General features: G+C 47.9%; 1 protein-coding gene across 4 annotated transcripts in view; it reads right to left on the reverse strand.

The window, feature by feature from the left end:
* Nucleotides 1-23,946, reverse strand: part of SSBP3 (single stranded DNA binding protein 3) — a 181,453-nt gene that overhangs the window by 156,094 nt on the left and 1,413 nt on the right. For all 4 annotated transcript variants that reach the window (XM_017504452.1, XM_017504455.2, XM_017504453.2 and 1 more), the window contains exons 2-4: nt 23,844-23,916; nt 23,562-23,623; nt 20,918-21,002 (exon numbers count right to left, since the gene is read on the reverse strand). In XM_017504452.1, coding sequence (XP_017359941.1) covers nt 20,918-21,002; nt 23,562-23,623; nt 23,844-23,916 — 220 coding nt within the window. The remainder of the gene's footprint in view (nt 1-20,917; nt 21,003-23,561; nt 23,624-23,843; nt 23,917-23,946) is intronic.

Here is a 23,946-nt window from a genome sequence, read left to right on the forward strand (position 1 = left end):
AGATGGAGTCTTGCCCTGTTGTCCAGGCTGGAATGCAGTGGTGCGATCTCGGCTCACTGCAACTTCCACCACCCAGGTTCAAGTGATTCCCCTGCTTCAGCCTTACCCGTAGCTGAGATTACAAGGTATGCGCCACCACGCCTGGCTAATTTTTGTATTTTAGTAGAGACAGGGTTTCACCATGTTGGCTAGGATGGTCTGGATCTCCTGACCTCATGATCCGCCCGCCTCAGCCTCCCAAAGTGCTGGGATTACAGGCGTGAGCCACCGTGCCCGGCTCATTCTTTTAGTTTACATCCTTGTAGATTTGTGTTTCCAATAACCAATTTTTAACCCATTTTTGCTAGAATCATAGCCTTATAAGGACATTTCTGTTTCTACATCTCCAGTTTGTGCTCTCACCAAGGTGATCACCACTTTCTCCAAACTCTAACCCCGACCTGGGTGGGGCACCTCGCTGAGGCCCTCAAATGGCTTGGCTCAGCCAAGTCCACATCCACCCACTCAAGGACCACAAAGGTATCATTTACCACCACTTTACAGAGGAGGAAGCAAATACTCAGTTGAGTCTAAGCAACAAGTCCAAAAATGACAGAGCCGGCCAGCGCAGTGAGACAGGGTGCCAGGGCAAGCCCAGGGAAGGGTGACCCCACAATCTCATGCAGGGATGCTGGGAAGCAGTCCTGTGCCTTTCTAGGGGACAAGCCAACCAGAACCAATAGGATATATCTCATATTTAAAGATGTGCAATTAGGCTGGGCACAGTGGCTCATGCCTGTAATCCCAGCACTTTGGGAGGCCGAGGCAGGCAGATCATTTGATGTCAGGAGTTAGAAACCAGTCTGACCAACATGGTGTGTTGGTCATCTCTACTAAACCCCATCTCTACCAAAAATACAAAAATTAGCTGATCATGGTGGCAGGCACCTATAACCCCAGTTTCTCCAGAGACTGAGGCAGAAGAATCGCTTGAACCTGGGAGACAAAAGATGCAGTGAGCCCAGATCGCACCACTGCACTCCAGCCTGGGCGACAGAGCAATACTCTGTTTCAAAAAATACATAAATAAAAAATAAAGACGCGCAGTTAGCATTTTATTTTTTTACAGACAAGGTCTCACTATGTTGCCCAGGTTGGTCTTGATCACTCAAGCGATCCTCCCACCTTGGCCTCCCAAAGTGCTAGGATTACAGACGTGACCCACTGCACCCAGCCCGTTAGTATTGTTAAATACAAAAACTCCAGATAAAGGAGAGGAAACAGTCTATAAGCTCTGTGAGGGCAAAAGATTTGCTGGTGTCTTTGCTTCCATAGCCAAACAGCAGAGGCATCAAATATTTGATGAATGAGACAGACTAGATGAATATCTGAGAAAAACAAATATCTTCGATGACCTATGGGTGGATTTTTGGATAACGTCTTGCTAAACTGATACTATTAGGACAGTCTTAGCAAAAAGTGGTTTTTGAAAGGGAGTAAGCATTTCAGGCCCTTGGAAAAGCCTGGATGGCAGGCTTAGAAATAAAGAACTTCCGGCCAGGGACGGTAGCTCAGGCCTGTAATCCTAGCACTTTGGGAGGCCCAGGCAGGCGGAATGCCTGAGCTCAGGAGTTCGAGACCTGCCTGGGCAACAAGGTGAAACCCTGTCTCTACTAAAATACAAAAAAAATTAGCTGAGTGTGGCAGTGTGCACCTGTAGTCCCAGCTACTCAGGAGGCTGAGGCAAGAGAATTGCCTGAACCCAGGAGGTGGAGGTCACAGTGAGCTGTGACCGAGTCGCTGCATTCCAGCCTGGGCAACAGAGTGAGACTCCATCTCTTTAAAAAAAGAGAAAGAAAGAAGCCCCTCTACTAGGGTGTGGCTAGACCCTCCCTGAAGAACAGATAAGAGCCATTTACAATTAGAAGCAACCCTGTACAGAGGCCACAGCCCCAAGCCCTGAGCCACTCATACTAGAATCCTGTTTATCCTTGGCTAAGCAAACACAAGTCTTCTCAGATAATGCAAAGGTCAACGGTAGACTTGTATGGCCTTGATAAAATCTCCACCAACCCTGAGTTACAGGGGGTTCAATAATAAAATATTTCTACAGGAGAGAAAGAAATCAGAAGCGGAGTATTTTCCATCATCCTCCATTAACACCCCACTAAGACACAGGCTGAGTGATGGAGTTCTGGATTCCGGACCACATCCCTGCCCCACCCACTCCCCAACCCCCTTTACAAAAAGCAAGAACTGGGCAGAACAGTCATGGGGCTTCTAACCCGAGAGACCTCAGAAGTTGTCAAAAGGCTGGGTTAACTGAACAGTGAGCATTCTCCCACACACCTCTGAGGCCACTTCACATCTGAAGCTCCATCAATGTGTCAAAAGCCTACTTCAGAAAAGAAAGTCTAACACCAAGGCCAGGGCTCGAACTGAGCAGCCGAACTTGGACTTGTTCTGAGGGCCTTAAGACTTCAGGGAGCCACTCAAATGCACAGACTGTACAGAGATGCCCTGGGAGGTGGGCAGCCTCCTGATCCTCCCTGACCATTCTTTCAGCCAGCAAATGTTGAGTGGGGATCCATTAAGTGTCTGGGCCTCAGTTTACAAGATACACCAGGGGCTCTGCCCCCAGAGGCTCAAGGATTATTAGAAGCATCTTAGAATTAAGTGATGTCTAAACTGAGACATGAAAACTAAACAGGGTTCCCCCAGAGGAGAAAGAATGGCAGCCAAGTGCTCTAAGCTGGGAGAACAGCCTGTGCAAAGGCCCCAAGGCAAGGAGCGTGGCCCTTCCCTAACTACAGCCTGGCCGTCTCAGGCTTCACATTCCACCCCAACAACAAATTACACAGCGGTCTTTATTTTTCTATTTTTGTTTTGAGACAAAGTCTCACTCTCTCACCCAGACTGGAGTGCAGTGGCACGATCTCAGCTCACTGCAACCTCCGCCTCCTGGGTTTAAGCAATTCTCGTGCCTCAGCCTGGGATTACACCCAGCTAATTTCTGTATTTTAGTAGAAACAGGGTTTCACCATGTTGGCCAGGATGGTCTCAAACTCCTGACTTAGGTGATCTACCCGCCTCGGCCTCCCAAAGTGCTGGGATTACCGGCGTGAGCCACCATGCCCGGCCACAGCTGTCTTTTTTTTAAAAATGTTAGGTCCCCAGATAATTTTTATTTCAAAACACAGAAATATACCATGAGTCCCTCTACATTTTCTTTTTCCAACATACAAGGCCCATCATCTTCTCATCTCTCCCCGCTGACCACATTTCCAGTTCTGCAGAGGTTTTCCAAGAGCAGTAGCTCCTCATTCCTGAGGAGCTCACATGGGCCTCTAGTTGTGGACACACCCTATCGCCTCACTGACCAATGGTGGCCCCAGCTGCCTGTCCACGTCTCTAGAGCAGGCCTGGGCAGGGACAGGGAAGGACATACTTCCTAACCAAAAGGAAAGCGCAAACCACAAACCAGGAGGAAGCAGGAAGTCATCCTGAGGCAGAAATTCTCGCTCACCCCTAGGTGAGGCCTTAGCAGAGTCTCCGGCAGCAGCAGTGGGCAGTCCTCCACAGATGGACTGGCGAAGCCGGCACTTAGGAAGAGAAAGATCGTTTGGGGGCAGGGAGCAGGACGAAACACTTCCCTGGCCCTTCTGAAGGACACGGCATGTGCTGGGGACATATAAACACTTCTAACCTAAAAGCATTTGGCTCCCTTGGCTGTCTTTGTCCTCACCTCTGCTCTCCACCAAAAACAGACTTCAGGAAGAAAATGAATCAAGTTTTACAAGCTTCCCTATTTACCCAGGGCTACAAATCTATCAGTGGGGAAGCTTTTAAAATGTTCTCTCTCCTAGCACTGTTCCTTCCCCCCTTCTATCTGCCACTGTCCCCCAGCCCCCAACCCCCTCAAAACACACACCCCTCTTAACGGTTTCTTTAGCCTTGGCTATGAATCCTGAGTCTGAAGGAGGAATTCCAAATTCAGATCATATACCAATCCACCATTCATAAATACTTCCTGCTTTTCATTCCACTCCTCTCACTTATTCATGTTGCTAAACATGCCCCGGAATTGCAGCCTGGGTTCTAATCCTAAGCACAGATACCTTCCTTTCAGCCTCTCATTCCTTTATTCCTCAAATATCTACCATGCTCTGTTTCATTATCTCAAAGCAGTACTGCAAGCCGAGTACAATCCCCATTTTACAGACAAGGGCACTGAGGCTAAGAGGTTAATCAACTGGCACAGGTTATACCGTGAATGAAGGCTCATGTGGGGATCAGAACCCAGGCTACTTAACCATCAAAAACTCTCATTCTTTGCACCTCGGTCCCCCAGTATCCCATATCCATCAGACACAAACAATAAAGCTGCTTCCGTTTTCAAAGAAAAATGACCCATTCTGGATCACCCACAGCTTTAAATACCGCATCCTGAAAGCTGAAGGCAATTTTAACTGATGCGTCAAAAAGCATCATGGGGCTGGGCACGGTGGCTCACGCCTGTAATCCCAGCACTTCAGGAGACGAACGCAGTGGGGATCGCCTGAGGTCAGGAGTTTGAGACCAGCCTGGCCAACATGGTGAAATGCTGTCTCTACTAAAAAAAAAAAAAAAAAAAAAAAAAAAAAAAAAAAAAAAAAAAAAAAAAAAAAAAAAAGGCATCATGGAAGACTCAGCCCACAAGAAAACTATCCAGAAAGTAGAGCCTGTGCATCAACATGTGGGGGTGGTTCAGTGCAGTTCTAGAGGTACAGGTGTTTAGGGTGGCTTTCCCTCAAGGCAAGGATGCTGTCCAGTGGCCAGTCAGGGACCTGGGGTTAGAGCTTCAACCCCTCACTCCCCACAGGACTTTGGTACAGGGAAAAGCAAGGGCTGGGTGGGCTTCCCACAGTGGCCTATGAGCCCGTTCTTAGGACTGACATCCTTCAGATAAAATGTCCCAGGGGCACAGCACCTTATGGGTTCTAGAGCCGTCCACATCATAAACTCCCAGGAGCTGGGGAGGGTGGGGAGATGGCATGATCCCTCTGGCCAGTGAGGGAATCCACACTGTACTGGGGTCCTCAGCTGAAAGCAGCTCAGGTGCTCTTGCCCCCAGTCCCAAGGCAGCTTATAGCCCATATTCCAGTGTCGGCAGGAGAAGCAACGACACAACGCCCGCCAGAAAAAGTGGGAGGAAGGACTAGCTCCATCTTCAAACCTACTTCCCTAATCAGGATAAATTATCTGGCTGGCTTCAATCCATAATCCATAAACTGATCCTACTTTTTTTTTTAAGAGAGAGAGTTTCACTATGTTGTCATAGGCATGATCATAGCTCACTGCAGCCTCCAACTCCTGGGCTCAAGCAGTTCTCCTGCTTCTGCCTCCTGAGTAGCTGGACTATAGGAGCACACCAACTCACCTAGCTGAACTGGCCCTACTTTCTGATCCCATCTTCGTCCCAAGCAAGAGGCCTCTCTCCTGTCATCCCCAGCTACTACTTAACAGGAGTCCTTTCCTTCTTGTCTGTTAGCACCTTCCCCTAGTACATTCTTCCCCTGACCCTCCACACTGGAGCACCCCATGCCCCAGCTCTCAGCTTTCCTCAAGCAGTCAGCAAAACTTTCATTCCATGAAGTAAGAACGTCCCTTCCAACCGTCCGTCTTCCTAGGATGCCAGCGTATGAGAAGACAGACACTTGATACCACACTGGGTAAGACTGCTCACACGTGCTGGTGTCCCAAAGAGCCCACAGGCCTTCCTTCGCAGTGGATTCCTTCCTGGATCGTTTACTATTGCTTATAGTTTCCAGGGCACTGGCCAGAAAAAAACCCTGAAGTTGAGAGAATCGGGGCGACCCTTAAAAAAAACTCAATGATTCAACTGCTTAGAGCTGAAATCCAACCTCTCATTGACAGCAAAAACGAAGCTGCCAAAAGCCAAGCCATGCCTCTTCAAGAAAGGAAGGATTTCCAACTAACCCTTTCAACTAAATCCAACGTGGGCTCTTTGCTGAAATCCCTCCTACTCTACAGAAGGGCCTTCTCGGATTATTTTCCTTCAAAAAAACATCATTTACACATTGAGAGTCTTTACTTTCCAAACCATTCAGAATTAGGGAAAGGGGGGAAAAACACGTCTGTTTCTATTTGAAACTGTCAAAATTAGCATTCAGTAATTAAAAATCACACCCTTTCTCTTAATAACCTAACCAGCATGATACAATCAGGTTGTGCCAACTCTTTAATCTAATTGACTAATTACAGATTTTAATTTAGTCAGTTACTGAACAACTGTTGACAATTTGTTTTCATTAGGGACAGAACAGAATAAATATTTAGGCTTCCAGTCACAAAGACTCCTGCGATCAGCTCTCCACCGTGACCCCAACTTCAGAGCGAGCTTTGGCTCCATTAATATCCTCAGACGCAGGTACCCTTGCTGCACTGAAGTCACTTCTCAGCGAGGCCCCAAGCCAGAACAAGCCTTCCCCAAAGTCCCTCTTAAGGCAAAAGCCTTACGTACAAGCAGTGGCCTCCATTATCAAAGTACAAGCAATTCCCAAATTCACACACATCACTCAAGAAGTGGCAAACACTTAAATGTTGTGAAGAAAAATAAATTCAACACTACATGTCACTGGCTTTTAAGCAACAAAATAAGTTAACAGTCAAAATAGGTTTATCTGCATTCATCTCACTGAGAAGCAAACTGTCACTGACATTTTTTTTTAAAAAAAGACACGTTTACAGGTTTCTACTGAAATGATCCAATGTGCATTCTTCCCCAAAGTCCCCATCTCCCAAAGTCATCCAAAAGTTTGTCAAAGTAGCAGCAGGATTCACAGGTAGAGTGGGGCCCTGGGTTCAAATCCCAGCTCCACTATCTAACGAATTCATAACGGACTCATCACTTCACTTCTCTGAGCCCTAGCTTCCTCATCCAAGAAATGGGATCCGAACAGCCCCTACGTTGTAGACTGTTATAGGGGTTAAATGTCATGCCCACACACAGTAGCTGGCCTGGGGTAAATGCAGTAAATGGTGGTCACTGCTCTTTCAGAAACTGCTCTTATATCCCTCATGTTCCCTATACTACAAATTAGGAAAGAAAGAAGACAGGAATCTGTCAAAGGTTACCAAGCCATTAAGTGGGAAAGCTTGGTAGAGAAGGATGATTTCTGGACTCACCGTCCAGTGATCCACCTCCTGCAGGTAATGGCAGCTCAGAATGGCAGGGAATATAGGACTCCTGCCCTTGGCATGTCTGTAGGGAGAGGGGGCTCTGCAGATGGGAGCTGTCCATGCAGGCTCTCACACCCCTAGTGTGTCTACCCTCCAAGCTGCATTGCCCTAAGAGAGAAGCCTTGCTTGCAAAGCCAGGAAAGCAGGGGTGGATGACCTACAGAGGCCTCAGCCAGCCGGGCGCAATGGCTCATGCCTGTAATCCTAGCACTTTGGGAGGCCAAGGCGGGCAGATCACCTGAGGTCACGAGTCCGAGACCAGCCTGACCAACATGGAAAAAACCCATCTCATTGAGACAGGAGAATCACTTGAACCCAGGAGGTGGAGGTTGTGGTGAGCCAAGATTACGCCATTGCACTCCAACCTGGAGTGAAACTCCGTCTCAATAAATAAATAAATAAATAAATAAATAAATAAATAAATAAATAAATAAATAAATAGAGGGCTCAGCCATCTCCGGAGAGAACTCTGCATTCTAACCTTCCTCAGTCCTGGGGGAAACATGAGAGATGTCCTTCTACAGAGGTCAACCCTAGCCATGCCAGGACAAAGTGAGAAGGCACCACTGCTAGGTGGGTCCTGCCTAAGGATTCTAACCAGGTCTCTGGAAAACTTTACTGGGGGCTCTTAAGGCACTGCTAATATATTTTTTTTTTTTTTGAGATGGAGTTTCGCTCTTGTTACCCAGGCTGGAGTGCAATGGCGCGATCTCGGCTTACCGCAACCTCCGCCTCCTGGGTTCAGGCAATTCTCCTGCCTCAGCCTCCTGAGTAGCTGGGATTACAGGCACAAGCCACCATGCCCAGCTGAATTTTTGTAGTTTTAGTAGAGACGGGGTTTCACCATGTTGACCAGGATGGTCTCGATCTCTTGACCTCGTGATCCACCCGCCTCGGCCTCCCAAAGTGCTGGGATTACAGGCGTGAGCCACCGCGTCCGGCTGGCACTGCTAATATTTTTTAAGCTCTACAGGAATTAGGTCTGCCTCAACTGAATTGGAACCAAAATTTCCAATGTTTTTCTGTTGACCAGAATTCTATTCTATTCTACCAACCTGGTGTGCTCACGTTGGTTCCCCTGAGCTGATGAGAAAGTCTCATCAGCAGCTATATAGTTCTCATTTTCCACATTTCTTCATTAAAATTAATGGTCACTCAATGCATGCAATCTCTTTGTAAATAAAATATTTTCCAGCGTGGAGTCCACAGGGGGTGGTGGGAAATTTAATAAAAGGGGGCCTTTTAAGTGAACAGATAGCAAACCTTTTCTTTGAGTTACATAGTTCCCAAAACCAAAATGTTTTCTTCCTAGATGAGGTCATTAAAAAACAGCCCAATCCCTCCACCCACAGAGAAGCACTGCACTAGTCAGGAACCCTATGAGCCTAGGCAGGACTTCAGCTGGCTGGTCCCCTCAGGACCCATCTGGCCCTGCCTGCCCCAGCATCAAACCACCTCAGGTTGGGCAGGGGGTCATCAATTAATAAGACAGAAAAGATGCCAAATCTGGGCTGAGCACAGTGGCTCACACCTGTGAGCCGGGGCAAGAGGGCCGAGGCAAGAGGATCGCTTGAGGCCAGGAGTTTAAGACCAGTCTGGGTGACATGGCAAACCCTGTTTCTACCCCCAAAAAATAGAAAAATTAGCCAGGCATGGTGGCACGTGCCTCCCACAGATACTTGGGAGGCTGAGGTGGGAGAATCACCTGAGCCCAAGGATGCTGAGGCTACAGTGAGCCAAGATCGTGCCACTATGCTCCAGCCTGTGCAACAGAACAAGACCCTGTCTCAAAAACAAAAAAAAAATTTTTTTTTAATTAAGAAGACAAGCCTGGCCAGGCACAATGGCTCAGTCCTGTAATCCCAGCACTTTGGGAGGCTGAGGCGGGCAGATCACCTGAGGTCAGGAGTTCGAGACTGGCCTGGCCAACAAGGTGAAACCCGGTCCCTGCTAAAAATACAAAAATTAGCCAGGCATGGTGGTGGGCGCATGTAATCCCAGCTATAGCAACTTGGGAGGCTGAGGTGGGAGAATCACTTGAACCCAGGAAGCAGAGGTTGCAGTGAACTGAGATCATGCCACTGCACTCCAACCTGGGCAACAGGCCGAAACTCGGTCTCGAAAAAAGAACAAGAGAAACCTATTAACTCTGTCTTGCCCGTGACTGAATCCCTCTAAGTGCCTCCATTTCCTTCTCTACAAAACAGGAAAAACAAAACTTAACCCACAGAGCTGTTTCAAGTATGACAGTAGACAAAACCTAAAGCACACAACAGTTCCTGGTATACGGTTAGCATTCAATAATTGTTTGCTATTGTTAACAGTTCTTCTGTCAAGAAATGGGAGGAATGCCTGTCCCCTGCCCAACAGGGAGAACTAAGAATGTCTTTTAAGGGTCTGAACACATTGTAAGTGCTCAGTAAGCACTGGTTTGCTTTGTTAAATAGGGAATTCACCATTACTAAGCCATGCTGCTGTTTAGAAATTTATCCCTCCCCAAGAACTCACCACCCCAAATCCCAATGGTCAACCTCCCATGAAGACTGTCGCTCTCTAAAATCCCGGGGACCAGAGGCAAACATCCTGATTTCCTCCTAGTCTCTTTTTCAGCTCCCTCTGACGAAGATGCTGCCAGCAAAATAACGCCAAAGAAAGTATGTGGCGACAGTCAACTAGATTTAAGTTCATTTTCCGTAGCTTGGGGTCAGAATCGACTGAAGCACTCTGGTGATCAAGTTTTCTGCAATTCCCTATTCCATGCATTAGCTCCCTGACAGAAATTCACTGCGGTATTTAAAGTGGCAGCCATCACAACTAACTCAAATTGTATTGGCTTCCCTGGTGCTGAAATGCTCTGCTGAAACCATCAATTGGCCAATTCGGAGATAACGTGGTGGCTGAAATTCCCTGTCATGCTGTAAAATCCCCTTTTGAAGCGGCTCACCAGCGCAGAGATCGCAGAGAGCCTGCCCAGAGCTGTGGGCCAGGGCCGCCGCCCATAACACAAGCGGGCTCGGAGCAGGATCTGGCCGGCGGGCGGGCGGTGCTGCCAAGAGAAAGGGCCTCTAGAGAGAGGATAACATTTTCTATTGGAAGCCTTCTAAAAGCCAGCGAGCAAAGACAGGCAGCACGCACACGCCCGGCACCAGACCTGCCCACTGGGCCGTCTGCCCCCAGCACCAGCCGAACAGCCAAAGCCACAGGAAGCTCTTGGCCTCTCCCAAAGAAAGCTGCAAAATTCCTAAAGGATGGCACCGGCACAGACACAGACACGGGCTCCAGCCTCTTAGGTGGAGGTTTTCTCGAGTCAGTGGTGGTCCCAGGCTTGCTGTGTCACCAGCCTGCTTCAGCCTCAGTGTTCCCATCTAGAAACTGAGTGTCTCCTTTATACACATTTGCAACAGCCTTCTCAAAGGGAACCACAACTCACAAAGCTTTTTCACACATTCTTGCCCAACTTCCAAAAAGCTGGAGGGGCAGAAAAATGCTGGCCCACTGTTTCCTATCATTTCACAGATACCAGACCACTTACCCAAGACCATCTAAAAGAACCAGATCTCGTACCTTGGTCATCCAAGTCCAAATCCCACATACGGTTCACAACACCGAATCAGTCCCCATCACCAAATAGCAAAGCCTGACAGGCAGCGGGCGCTGGGCAGTAACTGCCCACCAACCGACTGCTATTTCCACCCCGTCTGCAAAGCTACGCTCTGCCCCTCTCGGAGCTCAAAGTGCTGCAGCAGTAGCCCGAATGTGGGAGAGGCCTGCTCTCCCCCAGTGCCTCCTCTCTCAAATCGCCTTTTGTGACTGGGAAAGAAGGATCAGAGGAAAACCTCAGGCAGCGGCCCTGGGGAGCAGCCATGCTTCTTAAGGTCAGCGGACTGTGAAACAGAAGTGAAATGTCAGGCGCTTCACCCAAACACATAAAGAGCAGAGGACACAAAACCTGCCCTGGAAGCTGTGCAAACAGCTGTCACTAGGAGGGGACAGGGAATTTGGGAGGCTGGGTCAACCTCGGTCAGACAGGATGCCTTAAGACCTATTCTTACTGCCGCCACTGCCTGAGCCCTATTCAGACACAAGCTCCACAGGGGCCAAGGGACCCCCACCTCAATCATAGACAGGCAGGAGGAGCTGCCCCACAGTCAGCCAGCAGCGACAGGCTGCAGACTTTTCAGGCTTTGCCTAGAGAGCCACGTGGACTCCACTATCAGGAAGAAGAGTGTTGGCTGGCAGCAATGGCTCACGTCTGTAATCCCAGCACTCTGGGAGGCTGAGGCAGGAGGATCACCTGAGGTCAAGTTTAAGACCAGGCTGAGTTTAAGACCAGCCTGACCAACATGGAGAAACGCCGTTTCGACTGAAAATACAAATTAGCTGGGCACGGTAGTGTATGCCTGTAATCCCAGCTACTCAGGAGGCTGACACAGGAGCATCACTTGAATCCGGGAGGCAGAGGTTGCAGTGAGCTGAGATTGCACCACTGCACTCCAGCCTGGGCAACAAGAGCAAAACTCCGTCTCAAAAAAAAAAAAAAAAGAAGAAGAAGAAGAAAAATGTCTCTGCACTCTCAGGCCCTCTCCTGCCATGCCCACTCCAGAGTGGTCCAAGACGCAGTCCCACCCCTACCAAGGGAAGCTGTTGCTTACTCTGCCTTCAACCAGCATCTGTTGAGACTTTCTATGCGTTCAGTGCACTAAGACTATGGCAGCAAACACAGAGACAAAGGTACCAAGCGCCCACCAGGCACCACTCTGAAAGCACAAGATGTGGTGGGGAACAATTCCCCAACAACTCTCCAAGGTAAGGATCATTTCCTTCTAGTACAGATCTGGAAACCGAGGCTCAGTAATCGCTTGTCACTTGACACAAGCCACTTAACTTGTAGGAACTAATATTCAGTCTCAGCTCTCTCTGGGCTAGTGGCCTCCTGACTTTGGGTTGAGCCCCCATATCAGGCAAATACTACATTACAAACCCAGGGCACACATACTTTTATATGCACACATAAATCACTGAAAACAGACATTTCCGGAAACAGTACTTATGTTTACTCTGTATAATATGGTTGTTTCTTTTTTGGTAATTGCCAGTCATGACCCACTAAGTTGGTTTCATGATGTACTAATGGGTCACAGCTCGGAGTTTATAAAACAACATTTCACCATGTGCCCCTTGTCCATCTTCATTAAAAAGTGTACTTAACACATTTGATGCCTGGGCAGGAATCAAATCCTTCTCACTTCTCAAGGTGCAGAGCCCTGCTCACTGACCTCAGAATGCATGCAAGACCTGAAATAGACCCCAGGAATGGGGAGACAGAAAAAGCAATAAGATAAAGTTCCTCTCCTCAAGGAGCTTTCATTCCAGAAGGAGGAAGGGAAGAGACACCACCTTAACTGAAATAATTCGCCTTCCAGGCAGTGGTAACAAATGACTAAGAGAGTTAAGAGTTAGTTCCTGAGGGACAAAAACAGAAGAGGGATATCTTCCCATGCAAGTCTTCCTGGCAGGCCTGGTGGAGGTGGCCACATTCCAGGCTGGCATCAGCTCTGCAGAAGGAATGGTTGGTAGGGAGGAAAAAACCCTCTCAGGTGGTACGGTACCAAGCGGGAATCACGGAGAAGAGCCCAAAGTGGCTGGGGAAAGTGCCTGTTCCAGATTCCTAGAAAATGGACAGTCATGGCTGGACGAGGTGGCTCACGCCTGTAATCCCAGCACTTTGGGAGGCCGAAACTGGCAGATCTCCTGAGGTCGGGAGTTTGAGACCAGCCTGGCCAACATGGAGAAAGCCTGCCTCTACTGAAAATACAAAATTAGCCAGGCATGGAGGGGCATGCCTGTAATCCCAGCTACTTGGGAGGCTGAGGCAGGAGAATCACTTGAACCTGGGAGGTGGAGGTTGCAGTGAGCCAAGATGGCACCATTGCACTCCAACCTAGGCAGCAAGAGTGAAACTCTGTCTCAAGAAAATAAGAAGTCACTGGAAGAGGAGAAAATGGACAGTGATGGGTTAAGGTTAACTTCAGGCCAGGCACAGGCCAGGAGCATCCAGGCGTCCACTCTTTTCTCATCCTCACAAGCACCCGGGCTGGTGTGGAAGCTGCATATGTGACTTGCTCCTCCCATCACTTGGGGGAGGGGAGGCATATGTGACTTGCCCCCACAATCCCTCAGGGGTACCTGAAACCCAGGGATCCAGAGAGCTGATCAACAGGGAGGCTAGCCCATGATGGCTCACACTTCACAGGCACACACCTCTCACCCCAAGGTCATTCTGCTGGCTCCTTGTTATGCATCACTGAGAACACTACCCAACAGGCAGCCAGGACCCAGAACAGGCTGGGGGTGAGATAAGAAACATGACAGCACAGTCCAGGAGGAGTGGCTCACACCTATAATCCCAGCACTTTGGGAGGCCCAGGCAGTAGGATCCCTTGAAGCCAGGAATTCAAGACCAGTCTAGGCAACAAACCGAGACCACGTCTCTATAAAACATTAAAAATAAATTTAAAAAAGAAAGAAAAATGACACACTTATGCAGCACGTACACTGTGCTAGACACGAGTGTATATGATGTATGTATATGTAAACTTACTTGATCTTCATGACCTTATAAGGTAGGTATACTTTATTTTTTTATTTTTTTGAGACTGCGTCTCGCTCTGTCGCCTAGACTGGAGTGCAGAGGCACAATCTCAGCTCACTGCAACCTCCACCTCTCCGGTTCAAACAATTCTCCTGCCTCAGCCTCCCGAGTAGCTGGGATTACAGGCACATGCCACCATGCCTAACTTGATTTTTAGCAGAGATGAAGTTTCACCATGTCGGCCAGACTGGTCTCTAACTCCTGACCTCAAGTGATTCGCCCGCCTTGGCCTCCCAAAGTGCTGAGTTTATAGGGGTGAGCGCCACCACGCCTGGCCTGGTATACTTTATTAACCCTGTTTTCCACCCAAGGAAGTTGAGGTTCAGAGGTTATTTAAGGTGCCCACATTTGCACAGCCTGTAACCACAGCAAGGCAAAGGAAAGCATCCTAAACTTTTTAATTAGGCTTGCAGGTTTGAGTTCTACTGGTAACTTCACTCGGGCACCTTTCCCTCTGGGCAGGTTTGTTTAGCTGCTTGCAAGAACAGTAGGTAACCTCCAGTTCCATCACCTGCAATCCTGCTATTTATATCTACAATAAATACATTATTTCATTACGACACAGGGGCGGGAGTGTTTAACTCACCCCCACCCCTGCCACTCCATACTAACCCTATATCCTGGACTCTTAGAAAAACAAGGATCATTCCACACAATTCTTTTTAAGCCCACATCTCATCCTGGACTACATCTATTTCTTCAACTAGAAAGTGAGTACAACAGGAGGTTGGTAACCTGAAAACACGGTAATGTCTTGTTCTCCTGGTCTGGGGGCCGACTGATCAAGGTCTCAGGAGTACCCCAGGAAGTCCAAAGATAAAGAAGCCAATATGGGCAGAACCAGCTTCCCATGGACCTGCCATGGCTGACACTTCCCTTTTCAAGCTCACCTTCTCTTTAAGACTCTTTTTTAATTGTATGAGGGAATCCCCCAAAAAGGGGGATTCCCTCATACAATTAAAAAAAAAATCAGGTACAGTCTGGGCAAGATACAACCAAAGAGAACAGCGAAGACCCTCATTTAGGGACTTTCGGTCCTGTTCATCCCTATTAACAATGACACAGGATTTCATAGCACAACCAACTTGCCCTGGACAGCTTTCCATGCCTCTCTCGCGGTGGTCCCCATGGTGGGCTGCACCAGGACAGCCCTCGAGCCTATTTTACAGTAGAGAGCCGGACCTTGAGAAACGAAGGCCCCCCCACAGCTAACGAGGGCATGAAACCGAAATGCAAATCTAGATTCCTACCGATGCCAAGCTGCACACCCTCTGGGCCTTACCACTTAGCCATGCAGCAGCCACATGCGGGAGTGGGATAGGACCACTCTGCCCAATACAGATAAGGGGCACAGACATCTCAGGGGAACGTTAATCAGTACCAGTCTGTGACAGGACTGCCAGCTTTGCCCCTTTTGAGAGTGCGGGGGTGAGACAAGATGGCTGGGATAGGTGGTGGGTTGGGAAGTTTAGGATCAATCCTCCATGGATACTGAGGGATGACTGCACTGTATTACTTAACCCTCAAAACCACTATGCAAAGGAGTCACCAGTCCCCCATTCTACAGATGGGAAAACTGAGGACCCCAACCAGGAAATGAAGATCCCTAACAATTTCCAACCAGGAAATGACAGAGTAGAGACTAGAATTCACACAGGAGTCCAAGTCACCAGTCAGAACACAAACCCTTTAAAATCCAGAAGATTCAAAACCCAGGAAAAGAAATGCGTTTAACAGAGAGAAACATTCCTAAAACTCATCTTGCTAAGGTTACAAAAAACACCATTACCCCAGCAAATCAAAAACAAACAATCCTGATTGTCTATTTCCTGTAAGCTCCCAGCAACATGTACTAAAGAAGTTTATGTGAATCGTCTAATGCACTTGTGCCATGGTCAGAATTATTACCAAGCTAAAAAAGATTAATTTTTCTAAATACTCTAAACCCTCAGACACTATTATAAGGGCTACAGCTAGTGTAACATTTCTGTTATCTTGGCTGACAGACCCCCAAGCACACACACCTCCCTGCCACTTTTCCCTGTTAAGGCTTAAACACACACATTCACATACAGCGGCAGGGAAGCCAAGGGAAGGGGGCCAGGCACCCTTGACCTGAGGTCCCCACTCAAGAACCTGCCTCCCTCACAAAATTGAGATGACCTAAGGGCACTGTGGGGAGAGCTGGGTGTCTCCCAGCTCCCTCTGAGTGCTGGCTGGCACAGAGCTAACTCTCAGTCCAAGTTTGCAAATGCTTAGCTAACAAAGATGGCATTATGTGAAAGGTTGGTGCACGCTGCTGGTCTGGGAGTTCAAATGAAGTGACCACTGCCAAAAACTTTGTTTGGGTCCCCACAACTCCCCCCACCCCACCTCCCGCCTTGAAATAAAGGGCAAGGATTTGCAATTTGGGGTCTTGCCGCCACTTGAAACCCATTTAGGTGGCCGCGTTGCTCGGGTTCTGGCAAAATGCAATTCCAGTTTCTCTCATTTAATTTTTAATTAACTACCGATGGAGGAGTCTGGCAGCCTCTGGGGTTAAGAGGAATTGCAGAAAACAGGGCGGGAGCCTAAAGAGGGGCCGCAACCCAAAGCCTACGCTCCAAGGGGAATGGGGGAGAGAAAAAAAAGTGTGTATGTTTTGTATTTTTAATCTGCTACACAAGGGTGCCAAGGGTCAGAGCCAAAGGCAACGCCATGAACTTGCCAGGACCTCTGGGCAGATAGCTAGCCTGGCTTATCACAGGGCAGCACACTCCCCCAGCTCCCTGCAGCCCAGCTGCAGGCCTTCTCCACCTATTCCTGCCTGCACTGCCACCCTCTTGTCCCCCTCCCCGAAAGGGGTTCTAGCAGGCATGGACACTTCCGGCCTGGCAGGAACCTCAGCTCAGCACATCCAAGGAGAGCCCTCTCAAATATCACTTTGCTATTTCAAACCCACCAAGGACGCTGGACCCCTGCCACACAGCCACAAATACCTTAGCGCCTGCCCACGCCCACAACTCTGGGGCACTTTCCTATTTTAACCAACCCTCCTCAAGGCAAAGTCTCCCCTCCACTAAAAAAGGAGTCAGCAGAGTCCTGCTGGGATGGCAGCACAGGGCAGGGGGCCAGCATCACTGAGGTGGAGGCACACAACAGCCAAGATGAAAGGAACCTCAGGTCTTCAGTCGAGGGAAACTGAGGCAAGCAAAGAAAATTCATCACGTTCATGGAATTCCATGTCCATTTCACTCCTGAAGTTCTTCACTGGGAATCACAGAGGAACATGGAGTTGGAGCAGCTGTCCGTGAACTTCCTGAAACCACGCATGAAGTCCCCTTTATGAAGGCTTTCTGGAAATACCGTCCATAGCTTTTATCACATTTCCCCTGCCAAGAGTTAAGAGTCGCTGCAGCACAACAAACCCCCTTCCCAGAGTTCAGGTCTCGCCTCTGCCAGTGACTCTGCAATTCACCTTGTGGGGCTTCCGTTCAATTCTGTTAAGTTCATTTCTTCAGGGAACATGTAAGGGGCACCAACCAGCATACCTGGTGCCAGGTATGCTTCAGGTCAATTGCAAATGCCTTCCCTCTGTTTCGCAGGGATTCTCTGCTGAGAGGCAGAACTAGAAAGATAGAGAATTTCTAGTCTCAGCTCTGCCACCACCTGGCTACTTGCCCTCGGACAAGCCACTTAAACTCTAGGATTCAGTTTCCTCATCTGTAAAATGGGAGTGAGATTTTATAACAAAAACCAACCGACAAGGCAGCTGCAAAGTGAAAATATCCACAGTAAGAGACATTCATGCAGCTGGAAGTGTCCACTCTAAAAAAGGTCAGGACCCAGACAACAGTGTCTAAGAAAACCGAAAGAGATGCCCCAACCGGACCCCATGGGCTTTTGCCAACACTCTGGGATGCACTGCTCTGGCTTGAAGGCAACAGCAAGGAAATTATAATGAGACTGTGACCTTCCTCCCATTGCCCCATTGACCTCTTCTGATTCAATGCAAACCAATTTCTCAGAAAAGTCCACTCCAGACTGAGTTTCCCAATGCTCCCATTGCCCCGTAAGCACTTCTTACCCACCAAAGATGGGTCTTGGCTGCACGAACTCCCCATACCCTGAGAATCTTTGGATCTCCTTGATAGATAACAGAGGGTCAGTCAACAGATACACTGATTTACACTCTACTTCATTTTCTAAAAAGTAGTTACAACAACTAGTTAATTTGTCTTTAAAACCACCTTCTTCAAGAGCACCCACAACAATTAAGTATCTGAAAGAACACCATTCAACGCTCACTGACCCCAAGTGACTTATTCATTCTTCCTGTGACCTTAACTCCTTCATTCAATCAGCATCTGTGCCTGCTACATGGAAGGTACCGTGGGAGCTACAGAGATGAATAGTTCACGGTCTCGACCATGGAAAAAAATTAATAGGCTGTAGCCAGAAAAACAACCCTAAGTGAGAAGTTAGCTGGAATTGTGCAAAAAAGTGGTACTTGCCACGGGCCCGTAGGGCCAAGCCAGGCAGTGTTCGAAACACCCATTTTGGAGTCAATCACGCCTCCATGTGTGTGCAATCTAACTCTACTACTTCCCAGCTGGGAATTAACCTCTGTGTGCCTCAGCTGCTTCATCTGCAAAATGGAGTGAACAACAAGCCCTCTCTCATCAGGTCCCCGCAGGGTATGAGGGACTGAACCTACAGCAGTTAGCAGAGTGGCCTAGCACATGGAGAGCTGCCAACAGAGGCTTTGTAGAGGTGGTTTTTACAGACATGGAGATGAAGGAGTGATCACAGAATGCAGAAAATGTAAGTCCTTCAAAGATGAACAGGATTTGAATGGGTAAGAGAGGAATGCATTCCAGGGAAGACGAAGGAGTCGGCAAGAAGCTACTGCAACATTCTAGCAAGAAGGAATGAAGGCTAAGTAGACAGTAGTCACAGGAAGGAAGGAAAAGACTAGATAAAGACTTGAGAAAGACAAAGAGAAAGAGAGTTCCTTTTCCTAAGTTTTTCTTAGTTTTCCACTTGCTTCTCCACTGTCATCGCTCCAACTCAATGCTACCTGCCTTAACTCCTTCATAATCCCCATTCATCACTCCATCCTTCCTCCCACATGATCTGACTCTCAGGCCACGTGATACCAGGTGGAGCCCAATTCAGGAAAATAGGTTTTTACACCCCCATAGTATGAAATGTGGGCCTCAACCAGGGCGACCTCATGACTTAGCAGTATCTTCTAAATGTCAACGCCAACCTCAGTGATCTCCATACAATTCTACTGCCATTCCTCAGCAAACTACTGAAAGCAACCCCACGTACAAACTTTCACTGTTGCCATATTGTTTCAAGATGGAAGACCACACCGCAAGTTCCCAGAGTCTCAAATTTATAGAGCACCAAACTTGGCTGAAATCATTAACTTCTCTGAAAGGTACACACAAAAAAATAGCATAGATACGCTAACTCAAGAGAATGAAATAGACACATCCACCCATCCACGGATTCTAAAATGAAATCATTTGTATCATAGTCAAAAGCTAGCAACAGTGTTGGCTGTTCACAGGTTTAGAAAAAATACCATCCAAGATTTTTACTAGGCAGAAAGGTCAAGTTCACCAACCATTTTCATATGGCTGTTACCTCTTAGCCTCCCTGAACATCAAGGTCAGGAAACCCCATCATCACTATGGGATTTTCCCAGAAGAACTACATCATAAGTGAACCAGTCACGTCTCCCTTTCACTACTAAGTTTACCAGACCAGAAGTACCATTCACCAGCTTCTTTTTCAGCCCTAGAGAGGGCACAAGAACTGCTCAATTTCCTCAGCATTCCATTCCAAAAGCATTAACTTTTCAGCCACAACAAAATTGCATCACATTGAATATTCTCAAAACCAGTGGGCCACCAGCTGAGTCTCTAACTCCTAATACTACAGAAGAAATTTTCACCATGAAGACATTGCTAGTCATGGGATTTGACCACTTGTGAAACAACCTGATGGGTTCTGGTATCCTAACCAATTTCAACCTCCACATGCAGAGAACTCAGATGGCCAGGCCAAGCAGGTAGGACCTGACGACGTTCAAGAAACCAACTCCCATGGACCCAGGGATTCCCAGGACCATTCCTCCCCACTGCATGCAGAAGAGCAAGACCAATTAGATCACCTGCTATATGGACACACTTAACCACCTACAGGGCTAATAAGAAGAACTGAATGGAGGCTATGGAAAACCTTCAGACACATCCTCTTCCACGTCCCCAAGATGAGTCCTAACCCATTTCGTCAGATGTCAAGTCTCATTCTAACCCAGGTTTGAAAGCTATGTGTGTCTGTTTGTCCCCTTTGGGGACTGCTATCAGAGATGAATAGATGGCAGGCATCTCTCTTGTAATAATTTCCTAAATCTTAAGAAATTCATCCCAGTAGAAAGTGAGTAATAGGATAGAAAGAACTACAATCTGATGATGTTAACTATCTTCACAAGAACATTTTGGCCACAAGGTTACGAACTAGCTGAGGATCTCAGTGTACAAATTGTCTTAGTGGATACCACATGAGCCTACCCACACCAAAGACACACACCACCCTCCCGTAATTTGAAAGACTGCTCTCTAGAAAGCAGAGCAAGAGTCCATTCCACCAAATTCTCACTCAACTCCAAAAACATAAGTTTCATATTGGGTTTGCCTATTAGAATTTTTTTCTTAAACCAACACTAAAGAGGCTTAGTTCCCTCCCAGCTAACTGTTCACTCTTAACGTATCACATAGTTGTGAGTCCTGTACAACGCCATTTCATTCTCCAGACAGATATCTACACAATTTTGCATCATTACAACTTCATGGAACACCATTCACCAAGTTACACCGCTGGAGAAGGGTACCGTGGGGACGGCTGCAGAGAGGTGGGCAGGGGAACAGAAAGAAAGGCAAGGAGAAAGTAAGACCACTGCCAACTGGCTGTGTATTTGCTTTTCGTACTAGAGAAGTTAGAGCTATCCAACCCTGTAATTATTGCTAGGATTAAAAATTTGTTACTCACATAATCATGAAAGGCTTTTGCTTCACTTGAATGTTCACAAGTGTCTCTCCTTTCAGGAGCTGCACAGTAAAGGTCCCAAAATACACTGCAAGGAGAAAAATAAAATAAGATCAGGTTACTAATTATTACTTGTGTACACAATGGCAAGTGCACAACGCATGGCGCTAATAGTACTAGGTCTCTCAAAGGCTCCGTCCCACCGTATCAGCTCTCATTGGGCAAGCAGCCTAGAAAACAAAACATATCCAACTTCTTCTGGCAAGCCAGCCAACATTCATGGAAGTCATAGCTCTTATATATCAAATACCTACTACGTGCTGGATATCTCATACCCATATTACTTGTGTCTACCATGTACTGTAAGGTAGGCAATTTTCTCTCCACTTTACACAAGGGCCAACTGAAGCTCAAAGGGGTTAGTAGAACCCACTCACGGACGCCCTAGGAAGACGAACGTGAATGTGGGTAAGAATCCACACTGGTCTCTCCTTTCTTTTTCCTACCCAAACCAAAACGCATAAAAAAGCTGCAAGTGCCAAAGTCAGGACACAACTATCGTTCACATTTGCAGCAACCTGGGAGACACTGGCACTAAAGGAAACTTTACAGGTTCTAAATCCCAGAGCCCGAACCTTCACTCTTCCCACCTCACCCCCACTCCCACCCCAGTCCTCCCCCAAGGAATTCTCATGCAAGAACAACTCCTCCCCCTACACACCAAAAAACACCAATCAATTAGGCAAAGGACAGGTCACAGTCAACCAAGCATCTAGTCCTTTCACATTGCAATAGACGGCCCTCTTCAGAGAAGTACCTGTCAGCAAAGGGAGAGGAAGAACAAAGCAGGCCTAGAAACACCTCCCTCACCCCCTACTAAAGATTTTGTTTGGCCACTCTAACACTCTGTATTAAAATGAGGACAGACGTACAAGCCCTTTGTCAACCAAGAAAGCCCTATACAAACATGGAGTCGTCACTGATATTAACAAGGGGTCTAAGAACAGCTCGAGGCCCAGGGACAGAACCAGCTTAAAGGGTAAAGTGGGCACCAAAACCAAAGTCCGACTCCTGGTGCAGTGCTCTTGTCCTCATCACAGCCAGCCAGCTCTGCAAGTCATCAGACAAGCATCTCACTCAAGGTGTGTGAATAATGCAGCCTGCCCCTCACCAGACAAGCTCCACTGCCTCCTCCCACTCCAGAAAGCCTGGGTCATTTGCTCAGTGTCAAATGGCACGAAGCAACTTCTAACAAACAGGACCACAGCCACTCAAAGCCACCACCGCCCAGGCGCAACACAGCAGACTCTACGTTCCTGCGGCTGAGATAAGGATGGAGAAGTTTCAGGAGATTCTAGATACAACAGGAAAATCAGGGACTTCTACTAGCTGCCAAAGAGGGCTAGAGAACATTCCTTTCTGTCTTCTGGAACTGTACACATCTGATTACCTCCTCCACACGTTAAAGGTTTCCAACGCTACAAATTCCCCGGCCCCTTCTAAGTAACCGTCACTCAGCCTGTTTCTACAAAACCCAAGCTGATCAGAGCCACCAACTCCATCCACACATTCCCTCCAAAAACAGCCACAGAAAACCTACCACCCACTCCTACAGGTGGAATCCTTCCGCCACTCAAATGCCTCCAAGATCGGCAGTTCCGAGGTTGGCAGAAGTAATTAAAAACTCATTTTCTTTGCACAAGTTAGAACAGACACTTCATCCTCTGGCTGTTCAAAGAGACTTGAAACAGTAACCTGAGCTGGCAGGTAAACCAAGATCCCAACAAACGTTTCACTGAACTCCATCAAAATATCAAAAGCCACTCTTTTCTTTTCCCAAAAGGATGTCAAAGACCCCACCAATCAGTCCCACAAAACCCCCAGGTCACACACTTAGGGCAACTGACTCGGGCTGACCCTAAGCTCCCTCCCGCCTGTCGCAAACCCAACAGAAACCAGACCTGTGATGGCCCCACACCCAAAGGACACAGAGGCCTGGTGACAGAGTCACAGAGAGTGAGAGCCCCTACTGCAAGCACTGTGAGGTCGACTCTGACCAGTTAAGGTATTACGTAAAACACCACTTTGTGGTTTTAGTGGGGGAGAGGGACAAGGAGCTCCCAGAGAAAAGGAAGGACCAGTCAGTCTGAATCAGTATCTTTAAAGGAAGTGGCAGCCCTTTCTTGCTTTTTCTCAGGGTGCCTGGAAAAAGCCCCGGTAATGTCCTTTCTTAAGGATGTGAGCTCCAAGGAGAAAAAGGGACAGGCCAGTTGTAAAACGGACCTGGTATCCCCTCCACGCCGCCCCACCCCCACACCTCTAATTAAAGCAACATGCAGAACTGACAAAAATCCTCCAATGTCTTTTCAAATCCCCTGCCTAGAGCCCAAGAGTGAGATGTAAAAGTAAGGAGTTTCTACCCCAACACCACAGATGGTTTTATTTTTCCCCAAAACTTTAGGCAGCATCCTCTTCTGCCCCTTTTTCTCCTTGGCCAGCCTGGCCAGAGCGCCCGGAGGTACCGTACTCTGGGCAACGCGGAGGGCCACAGGGTGGAGGGCCTGCTCCATGCCTCCCCTCTTTGTTCACTTGGACCCAGGGCTCGGAACAAAACACACACACATGCAAAACTATCACACAAACTTACCACCACCACGAGTGCAAAAACCCAGGCGGTTCTCCCAACGTGATGTTTTTCTCCCATCGAATCTGGAAAGGAAAGAGCAGAGGCAGCTTAGATGAGCAGAGAGGGGGTGGGCTGGGGGCTTCCCAGAACCAAAAGGCTGGGAAGACCAACTAACAATAAATGCCAAAAGGTGATAAAAATTCAAAATGGTGGCCACAGTGGCTGCTCCTGAAAACAAAGGCTCTAAGAATAGTGGGGAGGGGGGGTGTCAAGAAACTGGATGCTGGGGGAAGTCCCACTCACCTCCGATAAGAAGGTCTGTGCAGATTTCTGTGCTCCTACGTGCAGTAAATATTCGTAGACGTATAAAGCTAACCTGGAAAGTGGGCAGGAGGCAGAGAGAGAG

The sequence above is a fragment of the Cebus imitator genome, unplaced genomic scaffold (genome assembly GCF_001604975.1).
Source record: "Cebus imitator isolate Cc_AM_T3 unplaced genomic scaffold, Cebus_imitator-1.0 Scaffold322, whole genome shotgun sequence".
Classification (NCBI taxonomy): domain Eukaryota; kingdom Metazoa; phylum Chordata; class Mammalia; order Primates; family Cebidae; genus Cebus; species Cebus imitator.